The sequence below is a fragment of the Crinia signifera genome, chromosome 12 (assembly GCF_055691185.1).
Source record: "Crinia signifera chromosome 12, ASM5569118v1, whole genome shotgun sequence".
Lineage (NCBI taxonomy): Eukaryota > Metazoa > Chordata > Amphibia > Anura > Myobatrachidae > Crinia > Crinia signifera.
The window spans coordinates 22,523,720-22,543,387 of record NC_139228.1 but is presented as its reverse complement, the minus strand read 5'-3'; the positions used below and the strand labels follow the sequence as shown (position 1 = coordinate 22,543,387).

The window sequence follows — 19,668 nt, the reverse complement described above, 5'->3', positions numbered from 1 at the left end:
GGAATTGCCCATAGCAACTAACCAGGAAGGACCTTATTAATTACTAAGGGAAACTATGATTTTTTTTTTTTTCAGAAATGTAATTATACTGTCCAAACATTGTAACACACACAGATGTAACTGGGTATTTACAGATTATAGAAAAATGATTTTATGTTATCACGTGCACAGCTTCTACAAGCCTGCAGGTAAGGAGGCTGTATAAACTTCTGAGGCCCATTCCCCATTCAGATTTGAATAGCTGGGTCCACAAAACATGTTGTCAACCTCCTACAATAAATGGGAATATTTTTCTTGTAGTGTATAGTTTAGGCCCAGTTTGTTTTTAGATTTTAATACAGAGACAATAACCTAACCATTGGTTCTTGCTGCTCCGATACTTATTGAATGCTATGACCACAGTTGCAGCATCCCCTATAATAAAGGACTAATGCTGCTCCTCACTTCTATGAGGGGAATTAAAGTGTTTGAACGCCGGGGGCCACTAGATGGTGCCTGATAGGGTAATTCACGTTTCTCGACGATGGGGCAGACCCAGCCGCTGGCACTGATGTCACTATTATGATATTTTTTCCTTAATTTTGAGTGGCTTATAAACCATGTTCTTATGTCAGGTGTTGCAGAATCCTTGTGGGGTCATAGAAATGTGTTCATTCTTGCACCCTGCATCTTTCAAAACCCATTGTAGTTCCTCCTGCCTGCCTGTGTTGTCGCTGTCTGCTGTGCTGCTTCTATCACAGGTCTGGTCTGCAAATCTGTGCTGAAATACAGACCACTGTGTGCTATAAAAAAAAGCACATAAATGGTGCTTCTAGCAGAACCTGGTCTATACCTCAGCAATGTCAGCATTGACATACAGACCAGCATTGACATACAGACCAGAGTGTACTAGAAGTTAATTTTGTTTAGAGACCACTTTCTTCCACGCCCTGAACTCCTTAGCGAGTAGTCAGTATGTGTTGTACTTTGTGCCTTTTTATCTAGTATTTGTTTATTATAAAGATTGCCGATTAAGGCCAGTCCCAATGCAATGCTTATGAGTAATATCTGCGCCTGGTTCTCAGCTTGTCGGGACAGTGAAACCCTGGTGATGTCATGGATGAGAGGACAGCTCTCACATACATAGCATTTTCAAATAACTTTATTGTTCCAAACAAATATACAATAAGCTTTGATAAAGGAATAAAATGGCTTGTGTGTGTGTTTCGCTTTAGCCCAAACCAACATGGGTTACTAAGATGATAATTCTAAAAAGTGTATGGAACACGTTTATATATTTTATCAAGGGGGACGTCTTAGTATTTTTATTTGTCTGTTTGGATCCACATATAAAACAACATAGTTGATGATGCTTGTTGGCTTGGATAGGAGTTTAAAAAGTAATTTTTACATTTACTTTTTGTTTTTGTCATTTTTATACTTATATTTTTCAATTTTTACCTTTTATTGCCATCAGTGTGCACAAAGGAGCAGAAGGGGCTTTATACGTGGCTCTCCTCGTCATATATTGTTACTAAGCTCAGCAGATTAATCTGTCACTCCTCCTCCTTCTTGGAGGAAGTCCCTGTGATGTCATGTATTTTATTAGAGCTGGGCGTAAGCAGAACACTGGTCCCGTGTGATCATTCAGATCCATTTCCTGAAAGCGTAGAGAGCTGGACAGTGCACCTATTAGTACATATTCATACTCAGAACTGCCAGAAGATGAGAATGTAACAGAGCAGTTATCAATTGGTGACATGTATGCTTTACATTAAAAAAGAGACCTGCACAACCGAAATCTAGAAGCCCCCATACACTGCTGTGGCTTCTGTGATGGAAGAAGTCGCATGCAAACCCCCAGAATTTCATTGGTTGCTATGGGCAACATAGCTTTTAGAAGCTTTAGTAAATTTTAGCCATTAGTCTCAGAATTCCGGACGCATCCAGCCGTGCTGTCCTTTATTGATTTTAATTGATAGGGCTCAAATATTCTACATGCGCTTACAGGTCATACATTAAAAACTATATAAATAAATTTAATTTATATCTCACATGGACCACAAGCTTTATACAGTGCCAAATTAGTTTTATTGTTTTCCTTTTGTACTTTTACATTGGATACATTTAGGTTAAACTCAATGGATTTAGGTTGAACTCGATGGACTAACATCTTTTTCAGCCTTAATTACTATTTTACTATATATGCTACTATGTTACTCAAATATAGAGTTTATGTATTACAGGTTGTATAGTTTATGTTTTAAATATTTTTATTTTCAGTACTTACTTTATGCTATCTATTATATTATCGGCTCCTTCAGCTTTGATTCATTTATATATTAACAGGTTCTATTGCGCAGCAAATTCCGTTGCTCTTTAAAAATGGAAACCGTGATCAAACAAACTTGGTAGTTACATACAATCCAAACAGTAGGAAGGCCCTGCTCGCCAGTTTACAATCTATAGATGAGGGCAGGTTGGCATTTAGGAGATGATTGTCCTAAACAATTGGCAGTCTATAGGATTAATTTATTGCCAATTAAGAACAAAAAGGGATGGCAATTGCTAAATCATGTTGTATGTCTGTGCCCCGCTGCTGAGCCCAGTAACACAGTGCATACTGATGACTGTTCCTGTGTAATTGCTGAAGTATCAGGTGTACAACTGTCCATATGGCTTAACATCCCTTCCTGTCTGTGTGTCGGGTTACCCCTAGTGCTTTAATGTTCCTAATATCAGTCACTGGGCACAAGAACAGTGGGTACTTATGTAGTATCTGGGCTGCCGATTTCTAAATCGGGTCGGATCGGGAGATCGCATCGCATCGCATGCGACCATGCGATTCGATGCGATGCGATTCGATGACCCGATTTTTCCATAGGAATCAATGTTAAAATGGACTGAGTCCATTTTAACATGGAATTCAATGGGAAAAATGGGTCCTTTTCATACCCCTACTATCCAAGTGGGCATGGAGTTGGATATAAACCTGTGGCGAGCGTAGCGAGGCGAGCGAAGCGAGCCCCGCGAGGGGACGAATACCGTCCCCTCGCGGGGCTCGCTTCGCTCGCCACGCTTCGGGCTCGGTGGCTCGCTACGCTCGCCACAGGTTTATATCCAACTCCATGCCCACTTGGATAGTAGGGGTATGAAAAGGACCCATTTTTCCATAGGAATCATTTTAACATTGATTCCTATGGAAAAATCGGGTCATCGCATCCGATATCGGATGCGATGCGATGCGATATCGCATCGCATCGCATCTGATTGTATGCCTTAACTTAAGGCATACAATCAAAAAATCGGCAGCCCAGATACTACATAAGTACCGAACAGTGTAAGCTTCTGTAGACGGAAATCTTGCTTGCTGTCAATAGTTTAAAATGAATTATTTCAGCAAGAGTAAACTAATTCAGGAGAACCAAGCACTGACCCGTTAATGCTCTTACTGGGAGATAAATAATGTATACAATAAATAATGTAAGTAGCTGCAGGGCTGTAAATTAGCATTTTTCTAATGAGTGCAATAGAGGAAAGATATTGTTAACCTGAAAATGGTGTGTATATATAATCTCTATATCTAGTGTACATTTGTGTGTCTCTAAAACAGTGCCATACGGATGGTGTAATGGTTAGCATTACTGCGTCACAGCGCTGAGGTCATGGGTTCCATTCCCACCATGGCTGTAACTGTGTGGAGTTTGTATAGTCTCCCCGTACTTGCGTGGGTTTCCTCCGGGTACTCCAGTTTCCTCCCACAATCCAAAAATATACTGGTAGGCTAATTGGCTCCCTACAAAATTATCCCTAGAATGTCTGTGTGTGTGTGTGTGTGTGTACATGTGGTAGGGAATATAGATTGTAAGCTCCACTGGGACAGGGACTGAAGTGAATGTTCAACTATACTCTGTACAGCGCTGCGGAATATGTGTGCGCTATATAAGAAACTGTTAATAAATAAATCTCTTGGCAGCGAGTGAAACTACATCCCTTTCTCTCTCACACATGCGCACACACACACACAGGCAATCACAAGGTAGCAGACTAGCTTTCAAAGTATTAGCCCCCAGTGACCATTAGACACCGCTCCGATGGACCAAATTGCTCCTTTGTGTGCTAAAAGATGTCATAACAGCAAGTGAAAGCAATTTTTGCAGGGACACTGATCTGTTTAAAAATTGTTGGGTATGGAGAGAGGGAGCTGTGAAGACAGAGACTGGAGAAAGGGGTGGGGTGGAGAGTTTTTGGGCTAAAAACTGTCACAGCTCAAAGTGAAAGTACATTGAAGAAGCCGTCATTTTGGGCTAACTGTATAAAGAAGTTGACCAATCAGATGCTGACGTGTGGTCTTGTTACAGGAGGAGATGACCGGCGTGTGTTACTGTGGCACATGGAAGAAGCCATTCATTCTAGAGCCAAACCCATTCAGCTGAAAGGGGAGCATCATTCTAACATCTTCTGCTTGGCGTTCAACAATGGCAATAACAAGGTGTTCTCTGGAGGTGAGTGCTCCCTGCATCCGAGGGAAGCTGTAAGTTCAGTTACTCTATCCACATATGCACCAGTGTATCGGCATTACAGCTCTTAGGAGAGATAGCACAGCTTTGTCCATTTATTATTATTATTCTTCATAGAACTATAAAGAAAGTATTTTACTCGTTGGAATATTTGGAGATACTGTAAATGTGTAACTAATGCCCCTTTCAGACCGCACTTTAAAAACGGTATATTGCCGTTTTTTTACCGTTTTAAAACGGTAATGTGTGCGGTCTGAAAGGTGCAGGACCACTTAACCGGTTAGAAAAAAACGTTTTTTCTAACCGGTTAAAATGCAGGGTCCTACCCGTTTCAGAACCGGTATTTTAGGCTCAAAATCGGTTCTGAAACGGTATTTAGGACCCAGCCAATGAGCTGGGTCCTAAATTCAGCACAGTGAATACTTAATGAGCGCTCATTAAGTATTCACAGCACTTTAGCCCCCCCGCGCGCGTGTCGACACCCCCCGCGCGCGTGTCGACGCCCCCCGCGCGCGTGTCGACGCCCCCCGCGCGTGTCGACGCCCCCCCCCCCCCCCCCCCCGTCGACTTACACCGTGCCGGTATCTCCGTTGTGGTTCCCGGCACTGCAGCTCAGTATGCTCGGAAAGCACTTATGAAAAAAGTGTCTTTCAGAAAATGGCTGCCCCCATACAAAAGACAGTTTTTTTAAACTGGGTTTCCTATGGGGCAGCCATTTTCTGGAAGACAGCCCCTGAGAGCTTGGAGTGGGGGGGCCTGCCCTTGGCTCTAGTGCTATATGGATAGACAGTGATGCCGCCCTTCTGCCCTGTAATTAGCAGCAGTAATTACGCAATTCACCAAGGATTCGTGTACAAGTGCCACCCACTTATTATCAATGAATTTTTGGTGTTGTATGTAAAGGTCATACCTCATATCTGTCTTTTATCTGTATGACCTTTATCTATGCTATGGGGCCTACACATGTAGTGATTAAGGGCAATGGTTCTCAACCTCAGTCCTCAGGATCTCCCAACTGTTTTCCAGGTCTCCCGACAGGTGAACTAATTATTCATTGACACATTTTACAAGATCCACAGGTGGGGCTAATTACTTGTGATTCTGTGTGGAGACCTGGAAAATGTGAACTGTTGGGGAACCCGAGGACCTAGGTTGAGAACCACTGATTTAGGGGCATTTTCTAAGCAATTTCACTAGATCGCTTAGAAAATGCCCCTAAATTTCTCTGTGTGTAGGGGCCATAGCGATAGAGATGGGCGGTCTCGCGACTCGCTATAACTCGGCGATTAATATCCAGCATGCTGGATTAATCTAGTAAAGGGACAAAATGAGTGATAAAGTTGATTAGATCGCCCAGGGTGAGAGAGAGAGATATATATACCCTTTTCTTTTGTTTTACAGGAAATGATGAACAAGTAATCCTTCATGATGTTGAAAGGTAGGTACCATTGACCAATAACAGCCATTCCCGAATGTATGTGAAATATTGAAGCTATTGTCTCCTCCTAGTGGTGAGACCCTGGATGTGTTTGCTCACGAGGAGGCGGTATATGGTCTATCGGTCAGTCCAGTGAATGATAATGTATTTGCTAGCTCATCGGATGATGGAAGAGTCTTGATATGGGACATCCGAGAGTCTCCACAAGGAGGTGAGTAAAACTATTCCATTATTGAGAGTGTAAAGTTGTTAGCACACAGCGTAGACAGCCGCCATGTGGGCTTTACCTATAATTCGGGGACTGATTATGAATCTGTAAATCAGACCTGTGACTGGTTGCTAGGGAACTATTGAAAAATCAGTACACCAAAGCTGGACTCGCCTGTAAGTGCTCTACTAGTTGCTAGTTTCTGCTTCTTCTCTTTTCCAATCGCTGGCAGAATCCTACAAGTAGCAGAAAAGGAAATCCAGCTTTTTCCCAACAACCTTTTGTACCATTCTCATCCCCTCTGTAGGGGATTATTCTTCTGAATAAAGGTAGCGTGAGCAAAAGCCTGCAGTACAGAATATAGGGTCTGATTCAGAGTTGATCACAAAGCCAATTCTTTCTCTCTCTAATGGGCAAAACCGTGTGCACTACAGGTGGGGTAGATGTAACATGTGCAGAGAGACTAAAATGGTGAGGGTTTGGCCAGGCGATTCTGTACACGGCGTCGCTATTTCCTGGCGAAATACACCGTGCAGGTAAGTCAAATTTGATAAAGCTGCAAGCTGTGTGTGTATTTGGCCAAATCACATATTGGGGGTTATTCTGGTTGATTCGCAAGGCTGTGAATTCGCAGCCTTGCGAGTCCACCACTCGCCGAATGCCGGTACCCCCCCCCCCTCCCCCCTTGGATGCCACATACATTCGCAGGGGCTATGAATGAATACATACATACATACATACATACATACACCATACCGTGTGGCATAACATGTTTAAAGGGCACTACAGATGGAGCCAGTGAGAATGAGGTAATGCTCGCATGCCCCGGACATGCGAGCGCCCCTGTCCCAGCAAATGGCGCACCAAAACAGGCTGACACGGCGCACTGTCGGGATGAATAACAGCGGCTCCATCAGTACTTTGTGGTGTAATGTGAATAAAGAGTAACACTGTATAATGTAAATAATGGACACCTCTGTGTGACATTACACCTCACATTAGTGCCCCTTATTCATGTTATGTGGTAATGTTGTGTAGAGTAAAGTGATTAAGGCAGTGGTTCCCAAACTGTGTGCCGTGGCACCATGGGGTGCCTCACGACTGCTGCAGGGGTGCCCTAGGTTGGTGGCCCAGCTTCAATTCAAATTATATATGGTCAATGTAACCAGCAGAATCATAGTAACATAGTAATTAAGGCTGAAAAATAGACGTTAGTCCATCGTGTTCAACCTATCTAACTTGTAACTACTGACCTGAGTAAGTCATAGCTATAGGATTCCCTTAGTGGCCAGAAATGCATCCAGTTTTGATTTTAAATTCATTAACAGCAACTACTGTTAATCACCCCCACCAGCAATGAGTTCCAGAATGTTACTGCTCTAATGGGGAAGAATCCTTTTCTTAATTCAGTACAGAATTTCTTTTCCTCGAGCCTCAGTACATGCCGCGTGTCCTAATTATAGGCCTGTTAGTGACCAATCATCTCCCAGTTCCATATGATTCCCAATCCTGTATATGAACATACTAATCACCTCTCAACCTCCGTTTCTCCAGTGACAACATATTCAGTCTGGTTAACCTATCTTTATATTCTAGTGATTCAAGACTTAGTCGCTGTTCTCTGTACCTGTTCCAATTCATTTATGTCCTTTTTAAGGTGCGGTGCCCAGAACTGAACACAATACTCCAAGTGTGGTCTCACCAATGCCTTGTAAAGAAGCACTATCACATTGACATCCCTTGAATCCATACCCCTTTTAATGCATGCCAGTGTCCGTTTTGCTTTTGCTGCTGCACTTGAGCAATGTGCACTATTACCCAATTTATCATCTATGATGACCCCCAAGTCCTTCTCTGCAGCAGAATTCCCTATAATAACTCCATTTAGCCTATAAGTAGCTTGTTCATTTTTGTTCCCATAATGAATGACTACATTTTTCAACATTAAACTGCATTTTCCACCTTTCCAGTTTAAGTCACTTTGTAGTGTTTCCACGTTAATTTCCTTACACAATTTCCTGTCGTCTGCAAATATTGCAATTTTACTCACTATGTCACTTTCAATATCATTAATAAATATATTAATCAGTGCTGGTGGGTGCTAATCCTAAAATATGTATACAAACTAAAGCTATCGTGTCCCTCAACACTTAGGCCCTTATTCTGGTTCACTCTCAGAGGCAAATTCCTTCTCAAGTGGACAAAACCATGTGCGCTGCAGGTGGGGCAGATGTAACATGTGCAGATAGAATTAGATTTGGGTGGGGTTTTACTTCAAAGTGAGATCTGTATTGCAGTGTAAAAATAAAGCAGTCAGTATTTACTCTGCACAGAAACAAAATAACTCACCTAAATCTAGTTCTCTCTGCCCCCCCTGCAGTGCACATGGTTTTGTCCATTTGAGAAGGAATTTGCCTTTGCGAGTGCACAAGAATAAGTTCCTTAATAAACCAAAGTATGACCCATAAACACAACTGACATGATATATTTTTTCATGGACTATAAATAATAATCTTTTGGCATAGGGGTTCTGAGAAAAAAATTCTGATACTCTAGGGTGCCGTGTCTTAAAAAAGTTTGGGAACCACTGCATTAAGGGACACTTGTGCAATGTGAAGAAGGTTGCACTACTGTGTGGCATAATGTGAATCAGGGGTACAATTGTGTGGCCATGCCCCTTTGCAGCAAAACCACATTTTATTTCTGGTACGGGGGGCACCAATTCTCTTGCTGGTACAGGGCACCAAAATGTCTAATCACAGCTCTGTGAATAGGAGTTGTTATGGGTCATGATGCTGGCTGCTGCTGTATTTGGAAAGGGGTGCTGGGTCCGAGGCGGAGCTAGTTGTGGTTCTAGGGGGTAGCAGCCAAAATCTGGCATGGGGTATCCAGTTAGCAAGGTCTGGCTCTGGGAATCACTGAAATATTTTGATTATTTAGTCAGAATCTCCTGTGCACAAACCTTTACTGTCTCTGCACATGTTTGCATCTGCCCCGCCTGCAGTGCAGCATGATTTTGCCCATTTGAGAAAGATTTTGCATTTGTGATTAGCTCTGAATCGTGCACATAGGCAACAGGTACCATTTAAAGCCAATTCATTCCATGCACCTCAGGGACAGCTAGCAGCACTGCACGGGTTGGGATTGTTTGGTCTACAGCAAGTTGGTCGACATTACTAGGGGGAAAGGTCGACATGGCTACAGGTCATTAGGTCGAGAGTGTCTAGGTCGACATGGGGTTTTTCACTGTTTTTTGACCCGATTTCGACACAGTCGACATGGACACAGTTTCAAGTGCATCGCATCGCTCGCAATACTTCGGGCACGGTGCCTCGGTACGCTCGGCACACTTTTATTCTCCCACCAGACCCTAGTGGATGTAGGGCATGAATACCGCCTTCCCACACATGTTGGCTCAAAAAATGGTGAAAAACCCCATGTCGACCTAAACACTGTTGACTTAATGTTTGTGTCGACCTAATGCTTGTTGACCAACTTGCTGTAGACCAAATGACCGTATCCCCTTGCACAGTGTTTTCAGTATCTGCTAACCTACATTCTGTGACCCTTCTCACTACACATACTGACTCCGCTGTCCCCCTGCCAGTGTTTGCAGCAACATAGTACCCTCCCTCGTGAAATTCATGCTGACAGGTTGTCTTCCATACTGTATGTGGGCAGAGGTAGAGCGCATGGACAGACTTTCCCTTTTGTGGCTGGTGATTCTTTATACAGCCGCAAACGGGTTTATATTGAATATAAGAAACTAACTTGGTTCAGATGTCGATGGAGATAGTGAACATAGTGCAAAGTACAGTGATTGACTGGGTGGGGGTGTCCCCTTCGTTTTGGGAGAGTGATGAGGACAGGATCACTATTGAAAGATAGAGAGTTGCCGGCTTATTTATTGGATCTGCGGCAGCTGGTATGCGAGGGGTCACCCAACCATCCAATGGTGTCACAGGTGATCCAATACTGCATAGTGTGGTGCAGCACGGATCACTGATATCTCTGTCAAACATAGGACCTGGGAATCTTCTTGCTCAAACACAGATTTTTATTTTTTCACTTCATGAAAAATCCCATGTTTTTTTGCTGGAGTCCCCCTTTCACACTACACCGATTTCAGTTATAAACCTGGTCTCGCTGATATTCTGCAAGCTAGAGCTGCCAGCCTAATCAATCTCTCTTTTTACTGACTTGCTAACCCTTTCCCACTAGTCTCCCAACCTGGTATAATGCCGGGCAGGTGACATCATTGGGAAGCGGGGCCGGGACGGCGCTGAGAGATGAGAGCTTCTCCCAGTGGATGGGACCCGGGTCGCATCAACCCGGGTTACATGTTTCCACGGTACTTGTTTCCTAGCACAGCGCCCATCGCATCGTATACCATAAGCCTTACAATGGTATGCGACGCGATGGCACCCGATGTTATACAATTTAAAAAAGTATGCCATATACAATGGTATACGATTTTAAATTGTATAAGCACCCTAATGGGTGTTTTCAATGTTAAATGGCCCCCCATAAGATTAATTGTATAAGCACCGTAATGGGTGCTTACAATGTTCAATGCACCCCCACTATCAACCCCAACCCGAAGCGTGGCGAGCGGCGGCGGTACGCGTCCTCCGAACTTTTCATACCCTCACTATCCACGTCGGCGTGGAGTTGATTTTATATAGTGTGGCGAACGCAGTGAGCCACCGAGCCCGAAGCGAGTGGAAGCGGAATACATGTAAAGTAATGCGGCTGCGCTCGCGACGCTTCGGGCTCGATGGCTTGCTGCGCTCGCCACACTATCTATAATCAACTCCACTCCGACGTGGATAGTGAGGGTATGAAAAGGTCGGAGGACGCGTACCTCTGCGCTCGCCACGCTTCTGGTTCGGGTTGATAATGGGGGTGGTTGACATTGTAAGCCCCCATTAGGGTGCTTATACAATTAAAAATCATATAGGGGGGCCAAAATCGCATGCGGCTATATGGCATGGGATGCGATACAATGCATAAGATGCCATATGATTGAAAATCATGGGCGCCGTGCTAGGAAACAAGTACCGTTTCCACTGCCCCTGGACCTGGGAGCATCTCAGGTATAGCCCAGGTAACTACACGGGTTGCAGTCCCAGGTCAGTCAGGATTTTGCCTTGAGAAGCATTTCCACTAGTAAAAAACCCAGCTCGATGTGCGTCCCTGTGCAAAATACTGGGTTTTTTTTTGCTAGTGGAAAAAAGGTATGACACACACACACACACACACACACACACACACACACACACACACACATGCAATGTACATACACACACCATGTACACACAAAATTTAACACACTCACACATACATGCCAGGCATACACATACATACATGCCATGTTCTACACACAACACATCACACTCATGTACTCAGACATACTTCCCATATGCACACATAGATGTCACACTCATATACACATCCTACTCATACATGTTATACACCAGCACACACCAAGCTGGGCCGCATCTCTGTTGCTTGGCTGCCTTGCTTCTGCTACACAGGGACCCTAAGGCCGGTTTCACACACTCCGGCTCCTGCCGGGCGGTGAAATCCCGCACGGCCAGGGAGCCGTGCCGCACACATTAGTTGTGAATGGACACTTCACACGGGACGGCCACGGCACGGTTGCAGCCGGACCCCGCCACTGGAAGGGACGGCTGCCGGGCTGTGGCCATCCCCTCCATGATAATCTACTGTGTGCGGCGCGGCTCCCTGGCCGTGTGGGTTTTCGCCGTCCGGCAGGAGCCGGAGTGTGTGAAACCAGCCTAACTCCTCCCTGCAGCAGTACGTCCACCTCCTCCAGACAGCTCCAAATGCCAATCAAAGGGTTTTTGGTGCGACCCGGGAGCAAATTCCCAGGTCGCACAATTCAGACTTAAGCCGAATTGTCTACTCGTGTAGGTTGCCTGTTTCCCAGCAAAAAACTGTGATTATCAGTATATTTGCAAGGTGTATAATGCAAGCAGGAGGCATCTACTTCCATGTAAGCAGCAGTGATTGCACCTCCAGCCACATCTGAATCAGACCCAAGGTCAGGTGCACCCCTAGCATGTGTACCTTACACCTGTACCTTACTGATGGCAGCCCTGATCACATGTTCAGCCTCAGATATCCTCTTTTCTCTCTTCTCTATGTATACACATAGCATGGTCAATCTTTTATGTCTTAGAAGTATCCGCATTATATATATACAGTATATGACGTTCTGTTACCGCTCTGTTGGAATGCCTGACTGTCACAATTATGTTGTAGTAGTGGACTGATGACCTTCAGCCTCACACATACATCTTCCTTCATTATGTGCAGCCTACACAATGAGAGAAGCTGTGACTGTGACATGTAACAACTTGACCATACCTGTAGGCAGGTGTTTCTGTGTGTGTGGGTGTAGGGAGCAAAGGGGACACCTCTAGCTAAATAACTTGGATTCCTCAGTTCAAACAAGCAATGGGTATATATTTCCCATGCATGATATTGCCACATTTTGGATATTTGTTTTACACATTGCAATGGGAAAACCAGTAGGGTCTTTCTGATAAAACCCATTATCTTTTTGGGTACTTGTGTATTATCACGGCGCCCGATTTTATCTAAATCGTAAACAATATCGCATACGATTTAGCTGCCGATTTGATCCGCGATGCGATTTCGGAGCCGATTTTCCGCCATTTCCTGCCGATTTGCATGCTATTCCATCCTTGCACACCCCCACTATCCAAGTCAACCCGAAGAGTGACGAGTGGACGCTGTATGCTTCCTCCCGACCTGTTCACTATCCACGTCGGCGTGGAGTTGATTTCACAAAGCGTGGCGAGCGCAGCGAGCCCCGCGGTAAACGATCCCGAAGCGTGGCGAGCGTAGCGGAATACACGGCAAGTGATCAATGTCGCTGTGCCACGCTTTATATAAAATCAACTCCACGCCGACGTGGATAGTGGGGGTATGAACAGGTCGGGAAGACTCGTACCACGTCCGCTCGCCACGCTCCTGGCTAACTTGGTGGGGTTGTGCAAGGATGGAATAGCATGCAAATCGGCAGGAAATCGCAGAAAATCGGCCTATTCAATCGCCCTATTCAACTTTCTTGGGATTCCCCCAAACAGCGAACCCGCTGTATTTAGCCGCGAGTCTCGCTGCTTTTGCAGCCGCATACGCCAATTCCCCCTGGCTCAAAAAACGGAGCGAGGGGGAATTGGCGTATGAGGTGGGTGAGTTGAATATTGACACGGTGAGTGTTGACAGCGAACAGGAAGCCTTGTTCGCTGTCGCCGCTCGCCCACGGCATTGAATACACCCCTAAATCTTAGTGACTGTCTCAGTTGTTTGTGCAATAAGAATTCCCATAGCTCTTTTGATGTTCTTATTAGTTCTTCGTTCCAAATCAGTCTGCACAGTATTTGCTGTGGTTTAATTTCCAGCGTGGAATATGGTGGTTATCCTTCTGATGTGTCCCCAATAGGCGCCATCGCGCCCACTGTCAGCATCTGCAGTTCTGATATGCTAAAGAGCCCATATTAATCCAGGTAACTCTCAGATAAAGCATAAGCCAGGCAAAGAAAGAACATACTGTACACAAACGTATATATGGACATGTGACCCATTTCCAGTATGAATACGGAGCACAATAAAACATGCAGATCTGTCTCCTCCTTTACCAGATCCCTTCTGCCTGGCTCATTATCCATCAGCTTTTCACAGTGTCATGTTTAACCCGGTGGAACCAAGGCTGCTGGCCACTGCAAATTCTAAAGAAGGAGTTGGACTCTGGGATATCCGGAAACCTCACAGGTGAGCTTTTGGGCTGCCTCCGTTACAACTGTATGTTTTATCTCTTTACCGAGGAATTCAGATCTATGACTGTATAGGTGAGATTGGGGTGATTCTCCTGCTGCTATTCATTCTAGAACTCTTCTTCTTCAAAACCGTCCCCTTCCCTGCCTGGGGTGTCGCGATTTGATGTGGTGATTCTAGCACAATCTGGTCTGTATTTCAGCACTGATATACAGACTAGACCTGTGCTAGAATCCCCACAGCGACACCCCAGGCAGGAAAGAGGAACTGCACTGATTTTGAAACAGGAATGAACACTACTATTAGTATGATTGATTAGCGCACCGCTGTCTGTCCTCATCACAATAGTAAGCCTGTGGACAGGTGGGCGCTGGATACTGACATGTGACAATATTGTAGTAAAGAGTCTCAGACCTTATGATCGGAACCTTTGTCTGTAGCTTTATCCGAATGATGGCTACAATTGTCACCGTGCTGCCTGATATATCAACTCAATTCATTGCCTTATGCGTCATGTCATTGAACAGGGGGAGATGTATCAAGCCCGAAATGACCAATCAGCTTCTGTCTTTTATTCAGCACAGTCTTTTAAAACATATGTCAGCAGCTGATTGGTTGCTTTGGGCAGCTACTGCATGTACTCTCTCAAGGCTTGCTACATCCTACCCTGCCACTTAATCTACAATGCTGTGTAATATATTACTGCTTTATAAATGAGTGATAATAGCCATAGTGACTATATATTCTGCATTGAACAACAGGGAATATTTCTCAGTCATATCAATCTTTGCCCCGTGGAACGTAACCCTGTATGACCCATTGCCAGTGTATTCCAGTGATGTCACCGGTAAAGTGGACGACTGGGGCTCCTCAGTAGCCACTCCCAAAAATATGCTTTACTCAGTTCTGATTTTTATAGCTCGAACACTAAAACATTGTGATTTGTTCTAATTCGATATTGTGATACTCTAGCATCTACCGGAGAAGTCTTTTTCTACATTTATATGGACTAGTGTTCCCACTAGAACTTGAAGCAAGCAGGGTGCCAGGGCACACGGAAAGGGGGGCGTGACCTGGCTGGCAGGAAGCATAGGCTGGGCGGTCTCCCTAATGGTGGAGGTCCAGACCCGATTCATCACTGATTGGGGATGTGCCCCTGTCATCAGCATCATTGATGGGGGCGTGGCCAGCACACCCAAGCCCTGTCTTCAGTCAATGTGAATAGGTGCTGTGGCATGTATGCACATGGTGCCAGCAAGTCAGTGTTACTGAATTAGCAGGAGAAGGGTGCATTTTGCCCTTTAAAAATTGGGCACCCTGCTGTATGTGTCCCATTATTAAATATATATATGTATGTATTGGTAGCCAGTTATTCTTAACTCCGTGTGGATACTGTCCTGAACAATGTTTAAATGTTCATACTGTAAATGATTTTAACCAGGAGCGAACATTAATTTAAATGTTATATTGCATCGTCACCAGTAGGTGGCAGCTAGCACTTGTTCTGTTGTTCTGTGAGCAGCCTTGTTACTTACTACTGGCAGGTCCTGACAAGAAAGGTTCCAGACTTCACAGGGAGCAGCATTCTTCAGATTTCTAGCCTTGCTTGGAAAGCAGGGCTCTTCAAACATGACATCCTATTTACACTGTACCTCAGGCTGGGAACACTAACTGCAGCACCACAGAAAGTCAGGCACTTGGTTCTGCAAAACCACATTCTAAACAGGTTGATCTTATAAGGAAGAATCTGTGAATTGTATGACTGTGTATGTTAATGCTACCACACACTGACAGAACATAAAACACTTAGAATGCACCGTTTCTTTTGCTCTTGTCATGTTGTCACAGTACGGACGGATATTTTTGTGCTCTTAATCCATGCAGTGTTCATGAGAATGCAGCTTAGGAATTTGCCAGGAACCAGAGTCATCGTTGAGGCTGGAAGTAATACGTTATGATTCTAGTTAGGACAGACTAACAGGCTGAACTGAGGTCCATACACACTGGGCGATTTTGATCTGAAAGCAGCTCAGTTTTGCCGTTTGAGCTGCTTTCAGCTGAAAAGCCGCCCAGTGTGTGCGGGGCAGCAATGTGCGTTGAGCGCTGATGCGAGCTCCCGCATTATCGCCGCCAGCCGCCACTCATCTGTTGGTATTACCAGCAGATGAGTGACGCTGTGGACAGATTTCCATAGCGTCCTGCTATGGAAAGCCTTCCACCCCCAGGAAAATCGCTGGCCAGGGGGAAATCACTCAGTGTGTATGTATGTGCTCAGTCAATGTTATCCCAGAGCTACCAATAGAATGCATACACACTGAGCAATTGAACGATCAAGATAACAATACATTGTTTGTTTACCAATGACCATCTTGTTTGATGAAAACATCGCTATCGGTTGTTGTCATTGTTCACACTGCATACACACTGAGCAATATGCACTTGGTCATAAAGGACAAAGGCAGAATTTGACTGCATGTGGGGGATTGATCACGACCTTTTGGGAGCGCGCATCGTTTTATATATTTACAGTTTCTTATATAGCTGTTGCGAAACTACAAATCCCATCATGCCTTGCCGTAGTTTTAGCATTTCCCAATAGCAAAACTGTGGCAAGGCATGATGGGACTTGTAGTTTCACAACAGCTGGAGGGCCATAGTTTGGACATGCCTGATTTAAGGTGTCTGGAGCTATATACTTCCATTGTCACCGGGGCTCTGTGATTCTGTAATAAGGGGTGAGCGGGAGGGCCGTTTGTAAATTCTATACAAAATGGCACAGATTTTACGTTGAAAAAAAGGTGGTTATGTATGTATGTATTTATGTGTATTACAAATTTTACATACTTAATAATGGAAACTTTATGTGCTGCAGGACAAGGTACATAGAAAAATTAGCTTTACCCCTCCAGCAACTTTACGGACCACAAACTTTGGGGTGCCGGACGCGTTCCCGACAGTCGGGATCCCGACAGTCATTTACCCGACGTCAGGATCCCGACTGTCAAAACGCCGACAGCCGGGTGCCCGGCGGCCACCCGCTATTTTACCTCGTGGGGGTCCCCGACCCCCATAGAGGGAGAATAAAATAGGTGGCTCGCACAGCGAGCCCGCAAGGGGCTTTTTTGAGCTCGCCATGCTGTCTGAATCTGGGCAGTCGGGCTAATGACTATCGGAACCCCATACCACACCCAAACTTTGCTATTTTTAATTTCATTTAATCACCCAAAGTGCCCGCAACAAGATCTAAGGGGCCTATTTACTAAGATGGGCGTTCTATTGAAGATTTGCTGTTGTCCATAGCAACCAACCACATTCGATCTGTTATCTTCTAGAAGGTGCTAACGAAATGGGAAGTAAAATCTGGTTGCTACAAGCAACATCCCATCTTCAGTAGATCCAACCCAAAAAAACATTCATGTCATTGTGACCTATGTCACAATACTATGGGAAGGTTCACATTTCAGTTGTTTTTTTTGTTTGGGGGGGGGTGTTACTTCCTCTTTAGAAATGATGCACCGGTGTATGATAATTACACAGTGTGTGTTTGAATGAGTAATGAGCGCACGCCTTTGTGCTGGAGGTCGCAGCGGAACACTGTAATTGAGCATCTCCCGGTGAGATCAGTATGACATATCTTGTAAGACCTGACTTGTATTTGTCAGCATTCCCTATGAATACACGTTGGAGTGGGCTGTACGAGTCTTTCTGAGATCAGAGGAAGTAAATCTATTAATAACGCCTGTCGTAGAGGAGGGGAACTACACAGTCAGAAATCTCTGTTTACTTAGAAAATGATTTATAATAGTCGCTATTAGATGGATAGATGGATAGATTCCTTTTATTTGTCTCACAATGGAGAAATTTGCAATTATTCCTATGGATATGGATTTATTTCATTAAGAAGTGTGTACGCCGATCGGACATCTGCGCCGCTCTGTTTAAGATGTAAGCAAAAGACACACATTAGTTGGACCAGTAAAGGTGGACACATGAAATAGGTCAACCTAAGGCTAAAGGCCCCCATACACTAGGGCGACTTGTCCTTAGGACAAGTCGCCCCTGACTTCCCCCTGAGCTTCCCCGGCTGCTCCCCGGGGGAGCTTGATTAGATTGGCACTTGATGTGCCGTTTTTTACGTGTGATAAATCGTCTCGATTTATCACATGTAAAAAACCCGGGGAGCAGGGGGGGGGGGGGGGGGGCTACAGAGCAGGGCTGCTGGTGGGAGCAGGGGGGGCTGGGGACGCTGCGGGGGACACAGGCGGCATAGAGCCGGGCAGAGGGAGCCGGGAGCTGTCAGTGCTAGAAAAAAAAGCCTATACAATGAATGGGCAGCCTGTGATTGGCTGAGCGCTCTCTCAGCCAATTGCTGACTGGCTGAGAGAGCACTCAGCCAATCACAGGCCGCCCATTCATTGTATGGGCTTTTTTTTTTTATTCAGTACTGACAACTCCCGGCTCCCCCTGCCCGGCTCTATGCCACCTGTGTCCCCCGAAGCGTCCCCAGCCACCTGTGTCCCCCGAAGCCGCGCCGCCCCACTAGGCCCCAAGTCGGGTGGTCGGACGTGCAGCAGGTCCGACCACCCGACGCAAATCCGATGCGTACGGGACCGTGCATCGGATCTGAGGGGACATTAAAACTAGCCGATTTTGGTCCGATTTCGGCCAGATCCGACTGATCTGGCTGAAATCTGACCAAAATCGGCTAGTGTATGGGGGCCTTAAGGTCAACAGGGTCGTTATGTCGACACAAGCATTCGTTCGAAATGGGAAGTCAAAAAAGTCGACACGAGTTTCTCACCTCTTTTTGCCAAAACAGGTGGTATGTTCATTCTAGTGGAGGGAGAATATAATAGTGTGCCGGGCGTAGCGAGACACCGCACTCGTAGCATGCCGAGCGGAGGAGGTAGGTGTCCCTGTTGACTTGCGTCGAGATTCAGGACAGAAAATTAAAACCGTTGAAAACTAATGTCGACCTTTTGAGTGTCGACCTAATTCTTGTGTCAACCTTTAGTGATCAAACTCATGTATGTCCACCTTTATCGTGTCGACATACCCTGTGGATACATGTTTTCTACGTTGAAACATTTTCAGAGCTGTTTTTCTGTAGCCAAGGCAAATGAAATGTCCGTGTGCCGGAAAGGTTTTCTCTACTAACTATGTGTCTAAAGTTAATATTTATTTGTACAGAACTAGCTACAGAATCTTCAGCATGATGCCAACAAAATAAAACTAGAGGAACTAATAAATATTGTTAGTCTGGGGGGTCGCTATCAGTTGTTATAGACACACATTGTTGCTTGCTTTAAAAAAATCTTTGCTTGTGATGAAGTAAGCTGAGCCGTGAGGCAGGTTCTGGGTGCGAGGACGTCAGTCTGAGGCTGCGTAGTTTCCGGTGAGAGTTTAGTGGCCTTTGGGCAGAGGTGGAGACTGATCATACAGACTCCGGCATTCCAGAGATAAGGCGCATGATATGGAATATGATCTATGTGTGAAAGAAAGGAGCCTGTGAATGAGAGAGACAGTCATGGGCCTATCAGAAGAGGAGCCGCAGTATCTGTAAAACTTGCATACTATGGGGGTCATTCTGGTTGATTCGCAAGGCTGCGAATTCGCAGCCTTCCGAGTCCACCAAACCCAGCCCGGTGAATGCCGAGCCCCCCCACCCCTCGCAGCGTGTGCTTGCACTCACTGGC

General features: G+C 45.2%; 1 protein-coding gene across 1 annotated transcript in view; it reads left to right on the top strand.

The window, feature by feature from the left end:
- DCAF5 (DDB1 and CUL4 associated factor 5) overlaps positions 1 to 19,668 on the top strand; it is a 40,586-nt gene that overhangs the window by 7,280 nt on the left and 13,638 nt on the right. The window contains exons 2-5 of the mRNA XM_083167360.1: positions 4,341 to 4,484; positions 5,901 to 5,937; positions 6,009 to 6,148; positions 13,840 to 13,969. Of these exons, the coding sequence (XP_083023486.1) occupies positions 4,341 to 4,484; positions 5,901 to 5,937; positions 6,009 to 6,148; positions 13,840 to 13,969 (451 nt within the window). The remainder of the gene's footprint in view (positions 1 to 4,340; positions 4,485 to 5,900; positions 5,938 to 6,008; positions 6,149 to 13,839; positions 13,970 to 19,668) is intronic.